Source organism: Macrotis lagotis, chromosome 2, assembly GCF_037893015.1.
Source record: "Macrotis lagotis isolate mMagLag1 chromosome 2, bilby.v1.9.chrom.fasta, whole genome shotgun sequence".
NCBI classification, from domain to species: Eukaryota; Metazoa; Chordata; class Mammalia; order Peramelemorphia; family Peramelidae; genus Macrotis; species Macrotis lagotis.
The window spans coordinates 147,596,584-147,622,465 of NC_133659.1; the positions used below are offsets into that span (position 1 = coordinate 147,596,584).

At 37.2% G+C, this 25,882-nt stretch overlaps 1 protein-coding gene across 3 annotated transcripts in view; it reads left to right on the top strand.

Annotated features, from left to right (window-relative positions):
* Nucleotides 1-25,270, top strand: part of GNG4 (G protein subunit gamma 4) — an 87,441-nt gene extending 62,171 nt beyond the window's left edge. For all 3 annotated transcript variants that reach the window (XM_074220452.1, XM_074220451.1, XM_074220450.1), the window contains one exon: nt 24,488-25,270. In XM_074220452.1, the coding sequence (XP_074076553.1) occupies nt 24,488-24,616 (129 nt within the window). In that variant the 3' untranslated portion in view covers nt 24,617-25,270. The remainder of the gene's footprint in view (nt 1-24,487) is intronic.
* The last annotated feature ends 612 nt before the right edge of the window (nt 25,271-25,882 follow it).

Consider the following 25,882-nt stretch of genomic DNA (forward strand, 5'->3'; position numbering starts at 1 on the left):
ATATATATATACATTAGATTCCCTGTCCCATGGTCACAGTCTCATGGAGACAGAGGATGGGGTTAGGGTAAGCCCCTCCTCCACTCATCTGACTCTTGGGAAGCATTTTGAAACAACCTTAGCTCATTTTAAACTGTTATAAAACTAATGACACCAGTTTTTCTGACTTCTGAACTAATAAGGTAACTCTTCATCATCTCATCAACCCTTCAATGATATGTTAAAATGGCTAGAAACAAAAGTCCTCAAAGCTTCCATATATCCACCCAGAATCAGAAATGGTAATTCTGAGCATATAATACTATATGTATTAGACATATAGATACTTTTATGTTTTACATTTTAATTCATAATTAACATGATGACTGAATGTGAGAGGTAAGGAAGAAAGGGAAGTTGAAAACAATTGTATTTCAAAATCAGAATTTGGAAAAAAAGAAGTGCTATTGATAATGGCAGAAATGTGACAGGACTCTATTCAGTTTGAAACATAAAGGTTTGGGATTGGTGATAAATTCCCTGATAGTGAATCTCCCCTCCAATCTGACAGCAATACTAACGAGATTACTTCATGGGGCTTATTTTTCTAGGCCACAGACTTTTAAGCATGGTTGGTGAAGAAAAGAAGTAAATTAATAATAGCTCACATTGGTTTAGTGATTTAAAGTTACAAACATTTTTCTTATTTTCTCTTCTGGAAAAAATTAAGCTTTAGGGAGACACACCAGCTGGATTTGACATACCAATGTATTTGAAAGGTCATTGTATGAAAGATAGTTTAGACTTATTCTACATGGTTACTACTACTACACCTGGATCCCAGAAAGATTTTTTTTTTAAAAAAAAGGGAAAAAACCTGAACCTAAAAAAAGGGGGGGGGGGGTGGCTAGGTGGCACAGTGGATAAAGCACTGGCCCTGGAGTCAGGAGCACCTGGGTTCAAATCCAGTCTCAAACACTTAATAATTACCTAGCTGTGTGGCCTTGGGCAAGCCACTTAACCCCATTTGCCTTGCAAAAATCTAAAAAAAAAAAAGGAAAAAACCTATTTGTTCAACTCTCTTTTGGTGGTAAAAAATTGAAAGAACAGCTAAGTTGGTTGTATATGTTTGTGAAGGATTATTGTACTTTTTGAAATGATTCACAGTCTCAGAAAAATGTGGAAAAACTTACTTGAACTGATGCAAAGTGAAACTAGCAGAACCTTGAAAACATTGTACACTGTAACAGCAATATTATATGACAATCAACTGTAAATGACAATTAAATCCATGTAAATGACAAATAAGCCTAAGACAATTCCTAAGGACCATACGATAAAAAATGATATTCATTGCCAGAGGAAGAATTGATGGAGTCTAATTGAAGATTGAAGCATTTTTTTAACTTTATTATTTTTCTTGGGGTTTTTGGTCTGTTTTCTTTCACACCATGACTAATATGAAAATATATTTTTTCATGGCTCCACATTAGTTATAATATCATATTGCTTGCCTTTTTAGTGAAAGGAAATGGAAAAAAGGGAAGAGGGAAAGAATTTGGAAATTAAAATTTTTTAAAGAATAAATGTTAAAATTGTTTTTACTGTAATTGGGGAAAAATAAAATATTAAATAAAAAATAGATTTGTTGTTCTTCTTGACCCCAGAGAACAATGCTTACCAAGTGAGGGTAATAAGTTAAAGTTGTAGATAGGCAGATTTAGATTTGATGTAAAGAAAATTAATTATCAATTAGAGCTTTCCAAAAGTTGAATAACCTCCCTTGAAATATGGGTAATAGTTTCTTCCATACTGGAGATCATTGAGCAGAAGCTGGCTAGTCACTTGGTGATGTTTCCTAGAAGCCTTCCTCTGACTCTCTTGACTTCAAATGAAGGATGTGTTGCAAACAGGCTGTCCCATCTGGTATCCTTCACTCTTCATGTATGACCAGTCCAGCTCTTTAACTTTAATATCTCTAACTTCCTACATCACTTTGATAACATCCTTCACACTGATTTTTCTGTGGAATTCTTCATTGATATGCAGCCTTGATATGACCTTCTCCAGTGCCCTTTGATTACTTTAACTTTTAGAGATTTAAATATTGCAGAACTTGCAGCCATATGGCATCAACAAAATAATGTTGGTGTTAAAAAGATGGACCTTTGTTTCTGGGAGACATTTGGAATCATTAAAAAAAAAGATGGCACAATTTTCCAAATTCATTCCATCCTGCCTTTCTTCTGTTAAATTATAATTCCACTTCATTGTTCCTTCATAGTAATACTTGAACTGTATGTCCCAATATATACCAAGTTCTGGACAAAAGACATTCATACACTAAGTTTTTCCTTCATAGATAGAAAGCTTAATTCTTTTACATGATCATAGCCTGTAGTGATTATGGGTTCTTCAGTACTTTAAGATGTGCCAGCAGCACAATGTCAACTATAAACAAAAGCATCTGAAGGACCTCACCATCTGCTAGGGAATCTTCCTTCCATTGAGGCTCTTGCCTGTCTGAATGGTAGACACCTGTGACAAACACTGGAATCATGTTTTATGCCTTAGTAGATCATCTTGAACAAAACCATCTATCTTGTAACATCTTTCTTCAAAGAATTATCTACAATTTTGACATAACTAGGAAGTATGGAAGTATACTTTGCTAGGGAAGAGTTTTTTTTTTGTTTGTTTGTTTTGCAAGGCAGATGGGGTTAAGTGGCTTGCCCAAGGCCACACAGCTAGGTAATTATTAAGTGTCTGAGGCCGGACTTGAACTCAGGTACTCCTGACTCCAAGGCCGGTGCTTTATCCACTACACCGCCTAGCCGCCCCTTAGGGAAGAGTCTTAATGACAGTTTTATTCTACCAAATCAAAGGCTTTTATAGCCAAAAATAATAATAAAATGATAACATTTTTCCATCAATTAAATGACTGTAAACACGTAGTGTGTTATCAAATAGCATCTGCAAAACTTTGTCTTTTCCATTCTCATACCTTTATCAAAGATGCCATCAATGTATCTATATATTCTTATACAGAGCTGGTAAATGGAGCAGCTAGGTAATACAGTGGATAAAGCACCAGCCCTGTAATCAGGAGGACCTGAGTTCAAATCCAGCCTCAAACACTTTTAATTACCTAGCTATGTGATGTTGGGCAAGCTACTTAACCCCATTGCCTTGCAAAAATAAGAAAAAAAGAGTTGATGAAGAAGGAGTATTGGTCAACCCCTTGACACCTTTAAAATTTTGACTTCCTATGTGCATACTTGATCTTATTTAATTGCTCTTCTAATATTTCTTTTCTTTCTTTTTTAGTGTCTTTTCTGCATCTTCATAAACCACCTCAGAGTCTGTAACTTTAGAATCAAACTGTAATGCTTTATTTTCAAATAGGAAGAAAAGAGTTTGTTATAGAAATCTTGACAGACTTTTTCCATTATTTATTTGAACATTGTCCTCCTAGTTTCATTCTTAACTTCTTCAGTATAATTTTGCTTTATTGGTCTTTTGCCAAGCTTTCTATAAATTACCTTTTCTCTCTACTCCTTGGTGTTTTATGAAATATCTCTCATAATATCAGCAAGGTGCTTCTTAGATCTCTCCATTTTTGTGGATGGCAAAACTCATCTCCATTTAAGAATTTGGTAGAGACAGAAGGTGAGGAGGTAGAGCATCCCAAGCTTGGGAGACAGTCAGTGAAGAGTGGTTTGGAATGGGAAGCCAATGAGGCTATTTTAACAGTTCATATGAGAGGTGACCTTAAATTAGGGTGTGGCTATGTGGTTACAGAGATAGGAATACCTAACAAACTATAATTAATTAATTATAAAACTAACTATAAAGAATATTTGAAGAAAGATGCTATCTGCATCCAGAGAAAGAACTGATAAATAAAAATATTTCTAGAATAATTTTACATATATATATATATACATATATCAAATATAGAGAGATATAACTATTTGTATCTAACATAGCCATCTCTGGAGCAAGGGGGGGAAGGAAGATAAAAGAGATTTACATAATAATTTTATTGCATATTTGAAAGGAATAACAAGTTTGCCTAGTAGGTTTTCAATATCATATGCAATCATCCTTTTTATTGTATTATATTATGGAAATTCTTGTTGTATTCTTTAAGTGAAAAATAACTTTTTTTTAAAAAGAGAGACAAGGATGTATCTGAGATAAGTTGTGGAGAAAGGAACAGAAAGAATTGGCACTTAATGAAGTGTGGAGTTTGAGAAAGAAGTCAAAGATGACACTGAGGTTGAAGATAGGGGTGAATAGGATATCAATAACTTTCACTATGATAGAAATGTCAGAAGATGGATGGGGGAAGAGATAATGAGTTCTTTTTTGAATGTGTTACATTTGAGTTGCCCATGGGACAGTGTCCAATTAGCTGTAGGCACTGGCATGCATGAGAGAGGTTAGGATTGGATGTAATCTAGGAATCATTGGCATCAATGTGATACTTGAACCCATGGGAGAAGATGAAATCACAAAGTGAGCGACAAGAAAAGAGGGACCAGAAGAGTTTTGGGGAATACCTGTATAGGTATGATATGACTGAAGACTCAGCAGAAAAAACTGAGAAGAATCAGTAATTCTAATAGGAGGAAAAATCAAATGACAAGAGAAGTATGAAAAAACCTAGAGGTAAGGGAAGGGTAATCAGCAGTATCAAATGCTGAAGAAAGTTCAAGAAAAATGAGGACTAAGAAGAGGCCATTAAATCTAGCAATTAGAAACAACTACCCTGACTTTGAAAAAAGTAATTTCAGTTGAACGAGGTTGGAAGCCAAATTTCAGAAGATTTAGAAAGAATCAATAGCAGAGGAAGTGAAGACATTGATCTTAGATGATTTTTTTTAAAGGCATGTAGCTGAGAGGGAAGGGATGGATGTTAGATAATAGTTTGTGGGGATGGTTAAGATCAAGTGAGAATTTTTCAAGGTTGGGGAAAACTGGGACATTTGTGAATAGTTAAGAAGAAATCAGTAGATAGGGAGAAATTGATGTTTTGGTTATTTGTTCTTCATTCACAAAGATGACAAAGGGAGAAATCGAAGATCAGAGGGAGATAAAGTAGGGATGAGAGTAGAGGCAATCTTCTGGAGAAAACTTATGAGATAGGATCAAGGCAAAGGGCAGGATGAGAAGAGACTCCTCTTTATCAGAGCCTGGAGTTTATAAAGGAGCAGATGATCTCAGAAGAATGTGACATAGAAAGGGATGTATGTGTTCTCAACCTTGTGGTGAGAGGGGTTGCCATGGAAGAAAAAGGAAGGCTTGGAATACCCGCTGTGATAAGTGAGATAACTGATTAGGGAGGAAGCTAAAGATTTCCTTACTACATTGAAGACCCAGTTGAGATTAGAAAGCACTAATTTGTAGTGAATCCAGTCAGCCTGACTTTTTTGGGGGGGTGGTATTTGCAAGGCAGTGGGGTTAAGTGACTCGCACAGCTAGGTAATTATTCTGTGTCTGAGGCTGGATTTGAACTCAGGTCCTCCTGACTCCAGGCCTGGAGCTCTATCCACTGTGCCACCTCACTGTTTCTCAGCATGACTTAAATTCTCTCTAGCTTCATTCTGTAGCATGAGAGTAAGAGCTAAGGGTGGGGTGGTGGAAGTAACACTGGGCTACGGTGTGGCAAGGTCTGATCAGTCATTAGCACAAAGGGGCCAGAGATTTGAGTATAGATGATCGTGTAGAATTGAATTAGTTCACTAAAAGGTTGAGTATGGGAAAGTAAAGAGTATAGTCAACCTGGGACAATATAGAAGGGTCAAGGAACTGAAAGCCATTGCAAGGATGAAAAGGTACCGGAGGATTAAGGAAGAAGAAGGAAGAAATAAGCACTCATGAAGCAAGCGTCTATATGCCAGACGCTTTCCAAGTGAGGCATCAGGAAAGACAGTATGCTTAGTAATGTGATTTCAAAAAAAAAATTTTAGAATTCTTGAAACAATTGTAGGTGATAAGGTCAAAGGTCTCACAGTCCCTGTGTGCACCTGAGGAAGACTGGAGGTAAATTAAGGCATTTGAGAGGTATCAGTCAGGGTATTGAAATCTCCTAAAATGAGAACAGGCATTAGAATGGAAAGGGAAACTGAATCAGGCCCCAAACTTATTAAGGGAGGAAGTCAGTAAATAAAAGCCATTTGTCTGAGTTTGGGGGGGTTTTGTTTTTCTTTTTGATTTATAAATCTGACTAGCATGAACTTAAAGGAGGAGAAGTTACTGATTGATGGGAATCTAATGTGGAGGCAAGGAGGATCCCAACTCTCCATCCAGGTCCAGTGAGTCCAGAAACCAAGAAAGAAAGTATAACCAATACTGAAAAGGATGAGGGAAGTTGTATCATCCATAGAGAATCACATCTCTATTGTGCCACAAAACAGAAGGTACAAGAAATTAAAGTTAAAAGAATTTGCTTATTAAAAGAAAATTTGAAGAATTTTAAAGTTGTTTAAAATTAAAAGAATTTGTTAATTATGGAGCAGGTAATTAAGAGAAAAGTGGAAAAATTAAGTGGAAAAATTGGGCAGATCTGGAATGGGACATGGTGGGGGCATGGGTGAATGTTTTAAGAGTCCTCTGGCATAAGGGACAAAGGACGTACAGTCCCCTACTCCTCCAGTGTAGGTGAGGCTGTCAATAGGTTAAATGTCTGTCCAGGTACCCAGTTAATGGCTAAAGAAAGGCCTGTGAGCCAGCCAAAGACATTGGGGAAAATAATTCCTTTAATGAGTTCAGCTACCGAGTATAAAATGTAACATATTGAGAATCAACTCAACACAAAGTTTTAATGCAAGCAATAGGGAATGGGGAGAGGAAAGAGAGCTAAAGGGGAGCACAGAGAAATAGATCCATTAGGAAGGAAGAGGGAATATTCCTGTGGAGGAGGAGGAAAGGCTTCAAAGTACTCATCAATGGGGTTCTTCTGCTATGATTTTGGATGGCCTTCTTGGAGCTGGCTGAATTGTGGGTCAGGGGTCAGACAAAATATTATTGGGGGGGTGTTATCAGGGAGAAAAACCAAGATGGTAGAAAAAATATTTTTCTGGGGACACAGTTGTGCCAACCTTTGAAAAAATTCTTGTCAGTATTTTTCCTTGATTATGTTCTCTAAAAGCTTACAGCCTCCCTTAAGGAAAGAAGATCATGAAGCTCTAGACTACCAGGTTCAATCTTCTTACAGTGGATCAGAGATTTAGAAATGAGAGAACAGATAGCAAGAAGTGTCCTCGGTGTCACTGGGATGGCAAAAATAAGAGGTAGGAAGAATATACAAAAACAATTAGGGAATGAATCTAGGCAGAAAAATCAGTAGATGAGGAAGGTACACTGAGGAGGGCAGGTGATTAAAATAGTCAAGGACATAGCTTAGAGATCCCAATTTCACAGCAGTGTGGCTTGGAAATTGAGACCTACAGGGATGCTATATTACTTGCACAAAGTGGCATAGAAACACAGTAAGTTTTAGAGCTAGAATTTGAACCCAATTTCTGTTACACTAAATATTTTGCACTATTACCACATCATTTTTATGACTGTAGAACTTTATTAGTAAGACTTTTAAGTGTGTTCTCTGCCAATGTGGTTTATACAAATATAATCTACTTGTAGGACAGGTTTTAAGTTTACTATTTATGTCACAAATGAGTGAAAAGTTTTTTATTTTTTATGGAAATTTTTTAAAAGTAAATAATAAAGAAAGGGGAGAGAGAAAAAGGAATAATTTGCAATAAGTTCTATAAGGGAGCTTATCAAATGGTAAAAGCAAATAATGTGAAAACATAGGGACAGTTAAAAATAAAAGCTTGAAGCAAAATTTATGTGACTTTCAAAAAAGTAAAGTCTAGACATGATATTCTATTTCTAAGAATAAATAGATAGTGTCATAAAGGAATAAATTTAGAAATTATATCCTTTTGGTCCTTTGTAAAAAGAAAGCCATGTGAACAGAGACTCATCCTGTAACCCAGTGAACACAGAATCAAACTATTCCAAATTCTATCAGGAAGATCTGTGATACTATAGTGATGACAAGTCATCTGACATAGATATTACAACCCCAGTCCTATCAAGTCACTGGTCCTACCATTTCCTTCCCTTCAGATAATGCCCAGGTACTATAATTGATCCTCACACCTGTCCCCAATAACAGAACACATGGTCTGATCCTCACCCCTTAAAGTCTCTAGGATTATAATACAATTTAGTGTTCAGGATGACCTGCAGACTACTCTTAGTACTAAGCATAATGGCAGCATAATCCAATAGTAAACTAAGAACTGATTCTGAAGTCAAAAGTCCTAGGTTCAAAATCTGCCTCTGACATTCATATGTGTAACATCAGGCAAATCACCTCTCCTCTCTGGGTCTCAGTTTATTCATCTTTCAAATAATGGTCTTTGATTAGATGACCTCTGTCTTCCCTCCTAGCTCCAAATCTATGACTGTGGTTCAGATCTCAGGTTAAAAAAAAGGTGAAGAACTAATGGTACATATTTTCATTTTGTGTCATGGAAGCAAACTTTAATACATGGACCTAGGTGATTTGGCAATGCCAATTACATTCTTTCTATGGGATTGTACTTTACCAGATCCTTAACTTTGGCTATCAGATCACATCTGCTCATTATAAGAGCTATCTATCCCTTTGCTTCCTTCTCTTTGAGGGGAGGGGAGAAAAGGAAGAGTAGTTGCTAATTCTGTAGTTATATAGGGCAGTTAAAGTGCTTTCCCACTCTACTTGGGAGAATATCTCTAAACCTGTCCCAGAGACTCCTCAAGCAGAACTTCAACATCCATGAAGATCTAGTTTCCTTTTGTATGATCCACTCTGCCGTCTGTGAGCTGTTTGGCCTGGATGAAGTGGCTGAGAGGGTGTCTGTCATTTAAACAGCCTAAACCTTTCACTGCTTGGTTGCATTCCACACTACAGCTACCCAGTTGACTTCCCACAAATCAAATTTCTTAATACTTAGTTCACTGTTCTCCTTATTATAGATCAAGTTAGATGACTCTTCACACCTCTAAATGCAGAACCTCTGATGGATAGTCAAGGCAAAAAAATGAATACAAATAATATAAGACTTCTGAGTTCTTATAAAATCTGGAACATAAAAAGTTGACCTAGAAGAAAGACTCAGTAGAATTACTCCATAGTTTTCCTCTATTTTGAGCTCTATATTACACATTTTTACAGTCACATTGGTATTATTGGTATTGGCATTTTTACTCTTGTTCTGACAAACTCTAGATTATACACTATGTAGATTATCTATGACATTTAAAAACTTAAACCAAAGTGCTTCTGTCACTCAACTTAACCCCAACCTTTCTCTCATTGCTACCAAACTCTGTATGTACAAGAAATGCTAATATCTAATTTAATATCAGTCTAAAGGAAAACATAGCTAGGAAAGCAGATTTACTGCATAAAAATCATATAATAACATCCAAACTTAAATATAAACTGATTTTGGAATATCTGGACCACTAGTTCTTTACAAACTGATGAACCTGGATCATTGAGAGTTGATTATAGGGAAAATGAGAGAAATCACTGGAGCAGGTTTTAGTGGAAAAAAGCAAGGGAAGAATTATGATAGAGTAGAAAATCTCAACAGGCTTAAATCTAAGAGATTTAAGTTCAAGTTCTGCTCTGTCATGTTATCTTGAGATAATATATATATAATACTATCAGTTGTTCAGTCATTTCAGTTATGTCTGACTCTTTGTGACCCATTTGGGTTTTCTTGGAAAAAATACTGGAGCAGTGTGCCATTTCTTTCTCCAGCTCATTTTACAGATAAGGAAACTGAAGCAGTTGGGTTAAGTGACTTTCCCAGGGTCACACAGTTGATAAGTCTCTGAGCCTAGATTTAGAACTCGGGTCTTTCTGACTACAGGCATAATGCTTTATCCACTGCTTTATCTACCACCCAGCCTGCCCTGAAGGTACAGTATAAATGCTATCATTATCACCACCACCAGCAGCTGCAGCATCATTATCTTAAAATAAGGAAGTTGTACTAGGTGATTTCTAAGCTCCCTTCTAATTCTCACATTCTGTGAAGATATTGAGGAAGATACAGTTTTCTTAAACAGTGACTCAGTCTTCCTGGTTGTTTTTTCAGACTTATATTTGAATCAGTGTTTTTCTCCCTTTGATAATCTAACTTCTTAACAGCTCTTCCAGCAGCTGGGTCTTAAACACGTGTCTTACCTTTAACTTTGGCAGTCTGAATCTAGAATTTTTCTTGCACTTCCCAGAAGTGAAAAGAAGCATTGCCAATTGGTGACTTTTTTGAGAGAACAAAATGTTTGTGTTAGTTTTTTAGGTTTTTTTCTCTAAAAGAAAAAGAAGAAAAATTGTCAAACTTTTTTTGGAAACTAAACGAGAAAGTTCTTAAGAGAGGCAGCTGCTGAAGCATTTAGAATATAAGAGAGGCTCAAATGTTATGCTTTCCTTTGTAGAGAAGTGAGAAATAGCAAAAATCATGATATGATCACAGTAAGACATTCAAAAATAGCCAAGTTGAAAGGACTAACAATTTAAGGTACAGAAGTCTAAGATGGAGGATGTAGCTAAAGTTAAAAGATCCACTTTTACCCTAGGAAAACCAGTAAAGACAATCTACTAACTAGCTAGAGAAGAGGGAGGATACTTATCCTTATGGCTTTTGACATAAAAACAATGGATTGTAGTAACATGATGGACTTGGGAAGAAAAGGTTAATATCTCACTCCTAACACTTCCTTGCTCTGGGGCTATGAGTAAGCCCCTTAACCTCTGTAAGGGTCAGCTTTCTCATATGCATATAATGCATAAGAGTATATGATAATTAGCTCATTTTTAAGTTTAGGGGCAATGGTCCTTAAGGTTAATGTGGTTCCTTCCACTCTTGCTTATAAAGTTAATATTAAACAAAAAGTTTGGAATAACATTGCAATCACTCCCATCTCCTCATTATAAAAATCCCTAACATTTAGGCAGAGATTTAGTTCTCTACCTTAATTTACATTTATATTTATCCCTTGTTAATCCCTGGCTTCTTTGTGTTTGAGATAAAATTCAACTTACCATAAACATTTGGGTAAAGAAACAGCATAGTGTATTTATAGTTAATAAGGAGGCACTGAGAGCAGAAGAACATTGTATATGTTAACAGTAAGATTATACTGGATTTACTCCTCAGCAGTTCAGTGATCAGGAATAATTCTAAAAGACTTGTGATGGAAAATGCCATCCACATCTAGTGAATGGAGTCTGACTGTAAACCAAAGCTCACTTTTTTAAACTTGTTTTATGTTTTTTCTTTCTCATTTAGTTTTTCTTTTCCTTTAGTTCTGATTCTTCTTTTCCAACATGACTAATATGGAAATGTTAAACATGATTGCATTTTCAGGTGGGGTTTGGCTTATATAACCTTTGAGGTCCTTTCCAAACATGGGATTCTACAATTCTAGATAGATCCCCTTCTTCTGCTAAGGGAAATACAAGATTTTCAGTTAGACCTGTACTGTTAGCAAAATGAAATGAACATATTCAAGTTCAAAGCACCCTTTCAAAACACCTGTAGCACCCTTTCAGAGTTCACTCTCTCAACTCCTCCTCTCCCTGGCAGGTTGGGTCTCCAGAAGGATAATGACTACTTCTTAACAATCAGGAATAACCCTAAGAGGATTGTGGTGTTTCTAGGCTCTCACTCATGAATCTGGTGTGTTCTCCTTAGTGATAATCAATTAGCTCACATCAACTTGCATTTACAGAGGGATTTTTTTTTTTTTGTGAAAGTATAGCTTGGACAGATGTCAAAAAAAACCCACCCCAATTAGGGGGTACATTCTCTCTGCACACAGACAGTCATGGAGGAGAGTGAGTTCAAACTTACAGCACAAGTGCAGTGAGACACACATGTGGGGAACACATGAAGTCAAGCTGTCCTCTCCGATTCTGCCCTCGGAAGACGTTTTCCAGAGGCTGCTTTCAGTAGCAATAGTTGAGTCATCCCGTTGCTTTGCTGGCCTAGCTCTGTGCTGGCTGAGGTCTCTCGGTGACGAGTCAGTGCACTCACCGGGCTGGCTCAAGCAGGCCCAACACATCCCACTTGACTGCTGCTACTGGCTCCAGGTACCAACTAGATCTTCCAAAGGCTTTGATGGATCTTTTAGTCTCACAAGTCTTCATCCTCTTAAATACTCATTCACCTAATGTCAGGAAGGAATAAGGAAAGAGAATTATTATCTGTTTACCTATATGTGGTAACCATGTACAAGATAGAATCCTGATGCCTCTCCCCAACCTGTGAAATCTTGGCTTGCTTTCTGCCAGGAAGGAAAAGACAACTCAGTTCTGGTTATGTACCTCTTTAGTCCATCTTCTGACTCTGAGGCCTTTTCAGCACCAAACAGTACAACGTCTGAGTCATCATGACTGAAACCTTCTTCCAGTTCCACATATTAAATTGGCAGCACACAGATAAATAATATCTGTATGTACACTTCAAGTAGAGGATCCTCATTGATCAGTCCCTATTTATGATTCATTTTTTAAAAAATTAAAACTTGAGAAGAAATAACAAAAATAGCAATTGTGATATATTAGACAGCAGAAAAAATAAGTTTTTTGGTCTTAACCAAGGAACATTAGTGAGAATATGAAAGGATAATAAATTAAAACTTTAAAAATGTAACTCCTTTATGTTTCCTTATCTATTCTCATATTTTAACAACAAAGCAACCCTGGGAGTCTATTTTTATCATTATAATGATCCACATTATCAAATGAGAAAGTACCTTGACCATGACATCCAGTAAGTGGCCAAATCCTTGTTCCCTCAAATGATCCCACTGAAATTGAAGTCTCTCTCTTAGTTTAAGTTGGGATCTTATTTAACTGCCATCAGAAGAGCTCATTTAGGGGCGGCTAGGTGGTGTAGTAGATAAAGCACCAGCCCTGGAGTCAGGAGTACCTGGGTTCAAATCCAGTCTCAGACACTTAATAATTACCTAGCTGTGTGGCCTTGGGCAAGCCACTTAACCCTGTTTGCCTTGCAAGAATCTTAAAAAAAAAAAAAGAGCTCATTCATCCGTGCACATTTTCTAGTATAGTCAAATCTATGGAATTTCAATAATCTGTTTGTCATTTTGATTGGATAAATGAATTTCTTTACTATTTGCAAAAGTCTTTTGTAAAATCAGTATTGGGTAGGAAGAAGTTAAGCTAGTGAGTGTAAGTTAAGGGCAAGTGACCAGAAAGAAATTTTTATTCGAAATCAAAATTGTATACATAGAGCAGCAGTAGTTGAAGGATGGGAGTGGGTAGGAAAAGGGTGCAATAGTTAAAATTCTAATGTGTTGTCCTTTTTGGAGATTTGCAAGAAAAAGGAGCAAAGACCCAGCTTCTTCTCTTTCCATCCCCAACTTCTCTTAAGGTAAAAATCAGTCTCTTTCAGAGAAGTGTGGTTATGTTCCAGAAATATGAATTCATGTTACCTCTAAGACATATTTAAACAATCATATGAACATATATGTATAAGGATACACAAAGGAACTTACATTAAATATCATAATCAAAATTTTTTGTTATAAGGGATCTCAGAGATTATTTAGTCCATCCTGAGTCACATCATATTGATTAGAGAGGATTATTACCATCCAATGCAGGAAAAGCCCTCAGCCTCTCAAAGCATCCCATTCTACTCTTGTATAGCCTTACTTTTCTATCCTGATGTCAAATCTCGATTTGCCTCCTTGCAACTCTCACCCACTAGTACTCATTCTGCCTTCTGGGACCAAAAAGAACAAAGAATAAGGCTGTTCCCTCTTTTCATACTATGACCCTTCATATACTTAAACAGTTTTGAAAGGAAAGTCTGAATCTTTGATTTTATTGGAATGGTGACTTCTGTATTACTGCTTTGCAATTGATAGTCATAGAAAATTTTTGTCTTACAGATCCCATGATAACTAAAGTCTAAAATGTGTCCTCCCCCTGCTCTTCAGTCTTCCTTTCCCTAGCCTGGACATTCTCAATATCTTTAATCAGTCTTCATATAATATTGATTCTTAAACCTTTAACCTCCTGGTTGTACTCCTATGGACATTCTCCAATTTATCAATGTCCTATTTTGGAGCCCAGAATTAATACAGCTGTCTAGATACAATCTGACCAGTGTAGAAAACAGAGATTATGACCTCCTTATTACTGGAAGCTAAACCTTTATCACTTCAATCTAAGATTTTGGTCACTACATCATTCTGTGAATTCATATTAAGCTTGAAATCCACACTGACCCCTAGAATTTTTAAACTAACTACAATCTTAACAAAATGTCATTTCACCTTTTACTTGGGGAGCTGATTTTTTTAATCCAAATATAAGATTTTACATTTATCACTGTTGAATTTTGTCAACCCTATGACTGTCTAGCTCTTTTTGGATCCTGACTGTCATCTTATGTGCTAACTCTCTCTCAGCTTTGTGTCACAGATTCAAAAAACAGGACAAATGTGACTTTCTTCAAGTTGCTTATGAAAAAAAATATAAACTCTTAATACCACATCCTAGTATGGAGGAAATGAGAATATCAAATGGTGGATAATCCAAAGATACTTAGATTGGGGACTAAAGCAGTGAGAGATACATTCTCACCAGTGCATCATCCCTGAAATTTCTAGGTCCATCTCCTTGCCTAACTCAACCCAATTGCATTTATCTGCAGCTTGTAACCCAGCTGCATGACAAGAGTACAGATGCACTATGTCCAAGAAAACAACCTATGGGTTAGTAATGAATTTGCAGAGAATCAAGAACTATGCAGATCTAATAGATCTGCTATATTTGCATTCATACTAGACTTGATAGCTTGTACCAAGGAGTTACTTCTGGGTCCTAATTGGTCCTGGTAGTACAACTTATTCAATAGAGTCTATTTCTAAAGTTTGTTTTATCTAGGAATAAGAAGGACTTCTACTTTTCCTTAATAAACCTGTAACATTCCAGGAATTGTGGCTTCAGAATCAAATATATCCCTTTTTCTCACCCTTCAGTAACAGGGATTAAATCACACTTCAAATCACTGTGGAAAACAATCTTCTATATTTATGATTCTACAAGGGACAGCCTCAAGGCCTTTACTCCTACTGTTTAATCTCTGCAAAGAAAATAAGGCCAAATAAAATGTCTCTAAGTGATTCTCAGTTCTGCTAGACAAAGCACCGGATTTCTGAGAAATAGGTGTGGGTCTCTTCATTTTAGATGCTGAGGATAAATCGAGTGGGTGTCACAGCAAGGATAGTAATTATGTCATCTGTCTTGTCATGGAATGAGACTATGGTAATTGCAGCATTTTCTCCTGTCATTGAAGCTTATAATTATAGTGCAACCAACAGGATTATGTGCTAACTTGGGCTGTTTTAATCACCTCCTTTGCTCTGTAATGTAATGGTAAAATTCCACCATTATTTTAAGGCTGTGGATTCTTTTTGATCGTTTCTATTAAATCTGACAGTTTAGTACCAAGAAGAGGAAGTACAAGAGCTCCATGAATTCAATAATATTAGATCTTGAGTAAATCACATTTTAGACTTGGAAAAGTAAAGGAGAAGAATATTCTTAATTTTCCAATCAAAATAAGGACTTTTCTTCTGGATCATCATCCATATGTTTTGCAGATGTTCAGGGGAGTTTAGAAGCATCTGCAGTGTGTTCTTTTATTTGCCAGGAGGAAGCTTTCAAACATTGGTGAAAATCAACTGGTGTTTATCTTTAAAAAATCTTATCCCACAGACTGAGAAACAGTTTGATGAATTATTCTGGAGAGTGAGTTGTATAGTATAATGGAAAACACCAGACTTGGAATCAATAAGACCTGGATTTGAATCCTGCCTCTGACATTAAGTGGCCCTGGGCCTCATTTTTCTCATCTGTAAAATAGGGACAATATTAACCCTTGCTTCTCAGCATAATAAGAAAATGTGTGTCAAATTTTTTGCAAACCTTGAAACACTAAAATATTAGATGATATTTCTAGCAACATAGTAGACTAGTGGAAAGAACTGTGGTCTTGATTATCATACTCTGCAGGTAGCTCACTGGCTGTGGTGATATTGGATCAGTCATTCATACTTTCTGGACCTCTGGACCTTTGTTTTCTCATCTATAAAATGAAGTAGAGAAAAATTCCCTTGTATTCCTCATAAGCTTGTTCTGAGACTAAAGTGAGGCATTATATATGTGAAGCTGTACATGCAAAGAGTTGCTTGAATAGAAAACATTATTATATACTAGATTCATTCATCAAGATATGAGCCTTGATGCTCATTGTGTATTCAGATTTTTCCCCCCATGTCTATAATGTGAATCCTGAGAGGTCCTTGGAACTGAGAAGACCTGGGTTCAAGTTCTATCTTTAATAGCTAGGAAACAGAGATCAATTTTACATAAACTCTTAAAGGATCAGGCAACTTTGCATCAACTGTAAGATCAAGTGAGTTGCCATTTCCCATTAGTGAAAAGAGTTTCCACACCAAAGAATTCCCTATAACAGTGCCATAAATTGATCAATAAACATGACAAGCCTGGACCCTAACACCCTCCCTGAAAAGTGAATATTATAACATTTATTATTTATAAATATTTATAAAGATCAAGTTATAATTATTAGATGTTTTATAAAATGTATTTTTATAATTTATATTATAGAAAATTGTTTTACTGCAAACCCAGGGGATTGTCAAAACATTTTTTGGTTTTATTGGAATAAACAGGAACTCATATTTTTAATAAATGGGTTCCTAGTTAAAGTGTAGAAATCCCTTGCTGATACAGACATTTTTGTTGAAATCTAACCTGCAAGGTATGTTATTGACTGGAGGTGCCATTAAATGAGCCACCCAGCAGAGCAAAAATTTTAAAATAATGCTGAGTATACTTAGAAAAATTAATATTGCATGGAACCAAACCAGTTTTATGCATTTGATCTTAAGCTAGGTACTTATTATTTGGCAATATCATCTAAGCCATTGCATACTGACCAGGTGCACAAAAAAAAAGTTCAGCAATTTGTTGGGTTTTAGTTTGTAGCTAAACCACTTCTGTCAATTAAGTTATCCCCCTCCTCTGCTGCCCAGGGTCCCTCCAAGACACTCATATCACCATGGATCCCAATTCTAGTCATTGGTCTTCAAAAACACAGAAGAAATAAAATTCTTAACCATACAGTCACCATTTAGGTTCAGTGTGATTGCCACTAACTCTTATTTCTTTTTAATTTAACCTATAAACCATTCCCCAAGTGGATGAGCCACTGGTCCCTTAACCTCAATTTGTCCAAAATCAAGCCTGTTATCTTTTTTCCAAAACCACCTTGTTTTCTTCAGTGGTATCCAAAATTCCTATTGTTAGTTCAGGCTCTTCCTTCTCCCTCACATTCCATACATAATATCTCTTTCATCTATCTTCTGTTTATTCTAGCTGCCAGAACCCTAATACAGGGATCCATTGCCACCCACTTATGTCTTTGAAAAGTCTTGACAACAGATCTTAAAGATAAAAGGAAGAAAAATCTTGAGAGTCAGGAATGCCTCTGTTCAAGTCCCAGTTAAAACACAAAATGATTGGGTAACCCTGTAAAGTCATTTACATTTCAATGCTTGAGGCAACTTTCTAAGATTATGTGTCAAAAAAAGGTGCTGATCTGCAGTTGGGGCGCAAGACCCTCACCCCATCAGTATAGGAATAGGGCTAAAATCAGATCCAGTAAAGCAACAGCCACCATCAAACAAAAGTATTTTGGTAAAACATTGACTCTCAAAAATATACACATATATAGCCTACTTTTTTTCCATCCACATAGTCAAGGTTAAGTGATTTGCCCAGAGTCACACAACTAATAAATGTCTGAGACTGGATTTGAACTTAGATCTTCCTGTCTCTAAGACATTCTTTATGGCACAGTAATATCATGTTACAATCATTTGCCATAATTTGTTTAGCCATTCCCCAAAAGGATATCCCCTTAGTTTACAACTTTTGAAAATTAAAGAGCAGCTATAAATATTTTTGTACATATAAGTCCTTAATTAATGTCTTTGATCTCTTTGAAATATAGATCTCATAGTAGTAAAGGGTATGAGAGAAAAACCTTAAAATTGCTTTAAATTGCATTTCTCTAATTATTAGTAATTTAGAGCATTTTTCATATGATTGTTGATAACTTTTATTGCCTCCTTAGAAAAGTATCTGTTCATATCCTTAAGTTTATGGTTCTAACTAAACATTTGAAGAGAAAACTCCCAAATACATCTTTTCTAGAATTACTTGTAGGAATTTATCTATCATTTAAAGTGTTTTGGCCTTGGATAAAAATCAGAAATAGGATTACTATAAATTTTGGAAGATGAACAAATTAAAAATGGGATGCCCTGGAAGCTTTAGAAAATAACCAGATATTCTTTCTTCAGGGAGTATGTATCATTCTGAAGAAGATTTAGTCACAAAAAATATACTAAAAGGATTTCATTTGACTACTATATACTTATCCCTGCTTGTAAGCCTTTAATAAGCACTCATAGGCAGAACAATCTAATTGGCAGGATGGGTTAATGTTCAAGCCATTCATTTGCCAAACATGTTTCATTTCACAGACAGCAAGTGAAATGAGGTTGATCTCCTCCTCCTATGTCTTAGTGAATGTCAGCCCCTGGCCTAGCCTCCTGCTACCTGGCTGTTCCTGGGGAGGAGAAGGGGGCGGCATAGACTTTCCCTGGGAGTACTATTGTGCTGCCTAATTGAAGCATGTCAGAAGGATGGAGAGAGGTGGCGACAGGTGACTGTGGGAACCGTGGGGAAACTGGGAGGGGAAATTTACAATATACCATCAATGGAACCTAGTCTCTATTACCTTGTTATTAGTCCTTCTCCATTGGAAGCCTTCAGGATCTTCTGCTTATATGAGGCAAGTCCTCTGATGGTACTTCTCTCTTTAGAGAAGAACATGGGGACCCTTTCACATAAGGGCCTGGAGATTCCATCTTGTGGTTTAAAAAAAAAATAGGTTCTATTACAAATTGCCTAGCTACATTGGTATTCAGAGTGAATTTTTATGGCACCAACAATAAACTGGGAATGCCTTTTTTGGCCAGCCTGTGCTCCTAGAATGACTAGAATATGAGTAGAACCTCATCCCTCTCAACCCATACTCTAAGGAAACTCTAAACCCTGAACAAATCCTTATCTCCATTATTCATGATTGGTATATGCAAAAGATTCTAGGCAACTGTTAGTACTTTTGGAAAAAACAAAAACAAACAAAACAGCAGGCTTTTAGCCTGCTGAATATAAAACAGTACTATTTCTATCTTAAGTACATAATAGCAATAATAGCTAACCTTTCTATATGTGTAAAACCTTTATAAGGGCTTTGAGATTTGGATAGCACTTTGCATATATTATCTCTTTGGACAACCCTAACAATCCTATGAGGTAAATGTTATTGTTATCTTCATTTTGCAGCAGAGGAAACTGAGGCAGGCAGATTTGCCCAGGGTCACACAGTTTGTATCGACATTGGGATTTGAACTCGATTCTTTCTGAGTTCAGGTCCACACTCTAGACACTGGACCATCAACTACTTCCATAAATGTATGTGATGATGTTTGTCCTTCATTTTTAAAGAGCATAACACTGGGGATATAATATCATGTCATGCACATGAATTGGATTTGAGTGAGGGGGGTGCCTCACCTTTTTCCTCTGGAGTCATCTGGATCCAGTGGCCAGACATGGATTTTAGCAACAGGAGATGGCCCTGGATGTTTGGCAATCAGGGTTAAGTGACTTGTCCAAGGACACACAACTAGGAAGTAGAAAAGGCTGGATTTGAGCTCAGGTCCTCCTGACCTGCATGTGCATGTGTAGAGAGTGCTGGACCTGGAGTCAGGATCAGAGTCATAGTCTCACAGGACCAGAAGGAGCCTCAGAAGTCAAGTCTAATCTATGCCTAAAACGGAATGCCTCCTACAAAATTCCTAAAAAGTAGTCATTCAGACTTGGAAGAAAATCACTAGCTAATCTCAGCTATCTTCCTCCAGAGAGGAGGAAATAAATCTTGGAGATCTTAATAATTCCTATCCTAGAGACCCTTCACAATTTATTAGATGGAGAATAGAAAAAAAAAAAGTTTCTAACCTTCCAGTCTGAATTCCAATCCTTGGAATCCTACTAGCTGAAATAATATCTTATTTGCCTGAAGGCATGAGGCTCAACCAGATGACCTCCTAAGGTCCCTTCTATAAATCTCTTCGGTTTAATAGCCATTTATTATATATCATTGGGCTGGGCACTAGGGTTAGAAAGCCAAAAATGAAGCAGGCATATGTCTACCCAAAGTGAGAGAGGGGGAGGAATCTGGAGGGGCCTCATCTAAGGAGCAGCTCTGGAAGGAACCTATCTTAAGTACCTTCTCTCCACTCTCATAGTCATCACCCAAGTTTAAATACTAATCACCTCTCTCCTAAACTAGTCAGTTCAAGTCAGTAAACATTGATTAAGCACTTACACAAGAAATGCAAATAAGAAAAAGATATCCCTGACCTCAAGGAGCTTACAATCTAGTTGGGGAAGACAACACAAAAAGCAGCTGGAAATGGGATGGGATGGAGGAACTCCAGGCACTTTTATTTATCAGTTCTTTCCCTAGATGCAGATACCATCTTCATCATGGAGGTCAGACAAAGCTGACCTGAAAAAAGAAACTATTGCAACAACATCCAATTAGTTTCCCTGCCTCAAGTCTCTCTTCTCTCCAATCCATTTTCCATAGAACTTCCCAGGTGATTCTTAAATAGATTTTTCTATATCACCCCCCTCCTCAAAACTCTCTAATGGCTTTCTAACTCCCCTAAGATCAAATATAAAGTCCTCTTTTAGTTAAGATTCTTCACAAGCAGGCTTCTTCTTACTTTTCCAATTTTCTCAGATTTTTATAGCACCCTTCCTCCTTCCCTCCATTCATCACACTGATGACCAGGGTTTCCAATGCAGATGATTAATCTTTCTCCCCAAGAAACATGGTATAACCCTTTTATATATAGGTTTTAACATTTCTCACAAACCCCCCATTCCAGTATGCTGCCTCCCACCAGTATTGATTAACTAGTTAATTTAAAAGGCTACCCTTTAAATAGGATAGCAAGGGCAAAAGTTAACAAACATCCCCTAAACTAGAGGTACAGTGTAGTCTTTGCATATCCTCTATTACTGAGGAGAGTGGACGCAAACTTAAAACACAATGATACCAATGCATTTATTCAGGGAATATCTAAACAAAGGAATTTAGGCAGAGATTGTGTGTGTGTGTGTGTGTCTTTGCCAGGTTTGTTCCTGCGTGTGCCATCCCAGATAGATGCAGCAGCATTCTCTTGCTCAGCTGGGCTAGTTCCTTAGACAGTGACCTCTCATCGTAGAGGTCAGTTTGCTTCTGAGATACATTAAGGTCATTATCAGGCCTCTCTCCTCCCTAAATTCAGCAACTGCTGCTGCTTTGTGTAGTGGTCTTTGCTATGCCCATGTTTGTGAAAGGGACCTCTTAATGACTCTTCTCTCTCTCTTTATACTTTCTCTTGATGATCTCATCAGCCATTTTGGATTCATTGATCGATTCTGTACAGGCTATATAGATATAATATGTATATGTGTTATATCTATATCCAAATAGAGATAGATAGATTAGAGATAGATAGACAATAGACAGGTAGACAGAGATAGGTAAGTGATGATAGACAGACAGACAGACAGACAGATCTGAGCTCTCTCTTGAGCTCCAGACTTACACTGACCTATCTCTATCTAGATAACTCATAAGAATCTCAAACTCAACATGTTTAGCACAAAACTCCCATGTTTCTTCTGAAATCTCATTCTGCTCTTAGTTTTCCTCTGTCTGCTTATCACACCACACCACCATCCTTCCAATCACTCAGGTTTTCCAACTCACTCAGCGTTGTAAAGAGAGAAGAGAAGAGCCCAGGATAGAACTTTGGGGGATCACACACGCAGTGTGTAGGATGTACAGCAAGGGCGACTGAGAAGAAGCAGCCAGGATAAGTGAAGAATAAGATGGCATGGTATGGTGAAAATACAGGAAAGACAACATAATAAATAGTTTTAAGTGCTTCAGAGAAGTCATAATAAAGAACTGAGAAAAGACCCATGAATGTTGTACTTTAGAGAACATTGTAACCTTGGAGAAAGTACTTTCACTCAGGTGGTAATGTTGGAAGTCATTCGACAAGGGCTTGAAGAGCTGAAAGTGAAGAATTGGAAGCCAATAGAGTGGTCCTATTTTTCTTTGAATTTGACTCTGCAAGGGAAGAGAAAAGTATTGAATGAATATAAGAAAAGGCATTTATTGAATGTTTATGTTTTAGCACTATTCCAAGTCCTGGAAATATAAATTTAAAAAATCTACCTATTCTCAACTCTCAGGGAGCTGATAACTAACTGGTGAGTACATTTTTTAAAAAGGTCGATTAAAGGACAGGTGGAAAGCTTGGAAATCCTAAGCGTTCAGCAATGGGCAGATAGCAAGCACCAGAGATCCTAATATTATGTCAGTAGCACAAATGATAGTACCTGAGTGTGCAGGTAAAGCCTGGAAAGGCCTCAAGCGCAGATGGTAAGACCTGAATGTTCACAGAACCATTGTGAGCATCATGTACTTGAAAATATTCCTTTCCCAAGTCTTTATTCTAGCTGAATTATATTTTCTATACATGCTACAATGTCTGTTTTTTCTTTTCAGAGAAATCAATTCCAGTAGCAGAATGATAGTTTAAAGTGATTGCAGATTCTAGAGAAGGTTTTGGGGGGTTTTATTTTGTTCTGTTTTGATTAAGAATTGAGGAGATCTTTGAAACAGCTTTTTAGAAAAATTATTTTGTTTTTAATTTATAGAATAAAACAGGCATTTTCATAGCATAGTATAAAAAAAGATGATTGTACATGAAAACTGCAAATCTATTATGTATAACTTCTAAATACATAATAGTTACCATGTACTTTTTTCTTTTTTCTTCCCTCCCTGCTCCCCCAGATTGCAACATTAGACACATATCTATGTATACATTTATATGCAAAATCATTCTATACTTACTTCTATTTATTAGTTCTTTCCCTAGATGCAGATACCATCTTCCTTCATGAGTCCTTCATAGTTAGTTTGGATATTCATAATAGTAAAAATGACTTATTTGATCAAAGTTGTTCTTAAAACAAAAACAAACAGTCTATAATGTTCTCTTCGTTCTGCTCATTTCACTCTTCATCATTTCCTATGTCTATCCCTGGTTTTCTAAGATCTTTGAACTCCTCATTTCTTATAGCACTGCAGTATTCCATCATAATCATAGAATAAAGTCATTCCCCAATTGTAGGCATCCCCCAATGTAGCTTTCTTATTTATCATGTACAGATATCTAGGTCCCTTGACCTTCCTCCTACACTCAGTTCCATCTTACTCTGCTTCCATCTTCACCATACTCCTACACACGTAACTTCATCTTCTCCCCACTTCTGTGTGTTGTCTTTCCCCATTAGAATAACTGTGGTCATTATCCTTTGAACTGGAAGAGGACAGAGAACACATCATAATATTGGGGTCAAAGTATAACATGCTGGGCAGTCTTGTGCCATTGTCTCCCATGTCTCCCAATCAATATCAAAGTTCTTCAGAGAGAATTTGAAAGTGTCTTTATGTAGTTCCTTCTGACCTTATGTAATGCTTGCCTTGTGTAAGTTCTCTCTAAAATCATCATTTAGTCAAAATTTACATTTGGCATTCAAATGATGTGGCCAGCCCGTTGGAGTTCCCCATTCTCTACAATAGAGTTGGAAGGCTCAGCAGTTCAGTTCAGAGAGAACTTCGGTGTCACACCTCATCAGTTCCATGTTCTGGCATGGCATTGCCATATGCCTGTGCAACCTGGACAGGCTGCCGGCTCCATGCCAGAAAATTGACACACTTTCCATTAGAATTTAAGCTCCTAGGGGCAGCTAGGTGGTGCAGTGGACAGAGCACCAGCTCTGGAGTCAGGAGTACCTGAGTTCAAATCTGGCCTCAGACACTTAATAATGACCTAGCTGTGTGGCCTTGGGCAAGCCACTTAAACCCCATTGCCTTGCAAAAAAAAATAAAACAAAAAGAATTTAAGCTCCTAAAGGGCAGGGACAGGGTTTTTTGGTTGGTTTGTTTGCTTTACTTTAATGTGTATGCCCAATAGTTAACAGTGCATTGTACAGAATAAGCATTTAATAAAACCTGTTGCCTTTCATTCTGTAAATGGGAATCCTAATAGTTGCAACTGCTTCCCTCACAGAGTTTTGCAGAACTACAGAAATGTCTGTCATCATTGGACCATACCCAGTGTACTGATCCTAACAGGTTTTTTCCCCATCTTGTTTTCCTTGTAGGTCTCCAAGGCTGCAGCAGACCTCCTGGCATACTGTGATGCCCACATCCGAGAAGATCCCCTTATTATACCAGTGCCTGCATCAGAAAACCCCTTCAGAGAGAAAAAGTTTTTTTGTACCATCCTCTGAGTCCATTTGTAATGAAATGTCCCCTTTTCTGTCTGTGAAACCTCCCCATAGACATCATGCATGCTGTTAGCTTTAGAGGACAATAGAGAATATGACTCTTCCTGCCGCCTATCTCAAAATGGCCTAGGGTGCTGTGCTTTTTAAATTTACTTATTAAAGAAGCAGTGTACATTTTTATAGTAAATGATACATGTGCCAAGTAGAATTAAACGTGGGGCTAGGGGTTGGGTTTTTTTTTAATCGTTATATCCCAAAGTTTAAGTGTATTAAATTAATTAATTTCAGAAATATGCTTATTGGGGAGGAGCACTGTTTTTTTCATGGAGGAAGAAAAATTGCAGCCAAGAATCTTCACTAAATATCCAATTAAAAACCTTTTCACCAACTGTAACATTTTTATTTCCTTTCCTGGAAGAGAATGTTAGTCCTAGCTAATCTGAAGTATCTCTATTTCCTACTTTCCCATCCTCCTCTTTGAGAAAGAAGAGAAATGAGGATTGGTTTGTTCTCCCTCAGGCTTGATGCCTCTCTGAAGTCCTCCCCCTATATGAGCGCCCTTGTCTTTCCTGTAGCACTGCCTGCTATTAGCTATTCTGGAAACCCCTGCTACCCTGGAATGTTGAGTGAACCCTAGAGTAAATCTGACTATGATGAATCCAAGCTGTGGCTCTGCTGTCTTTTTTTAAAAATCAACTTGATTTCCCAGGGTTTTTCCTCCTCTACACAGTCATAGCAGGAGGAATGGGAAGCTAAGGAAACTAAACGTTTCATCCCCATCCATCACTCGCCCTCCCACTCTAGTCTGGTGAGAAGGATATTCGTGCAGATCTGGCAGCAGTGATCAAATGTCCACTATGGGCAAAACCCTCCACAAGTAATAGGAGCCAGCCCACCCTCAAGAAAGTCATAAGCTCGAACCTTGGAGGAAGCAGAGAAGCTTAAAAATATGCTAGTAGTAGCTGATTGATAGATGTTTAAACGCTGTGCCCTGCCATGAAACATACTTGTCTTGCCAACCCCCCACCACCACTACCAGAGTTACAGGAGCTAGTCCCCACAACTTACCAAGACACCTTATAGAAAATTAGGCTTGATTAAGCTAAATCTCTTAGAGCTTCTCCAATGCTCTCTAGGCTATTTTTTTTTTTTTAGGTTTTTACTAGGCAGTGGGGTTAAGTGGCTTGCCTAAGGCCATACAGCTAGGTAATTATTAAGTGTTCGAGTCCGGATTTGAACTCAGGTACTCCTGACTCCAGGGCCGGTGCT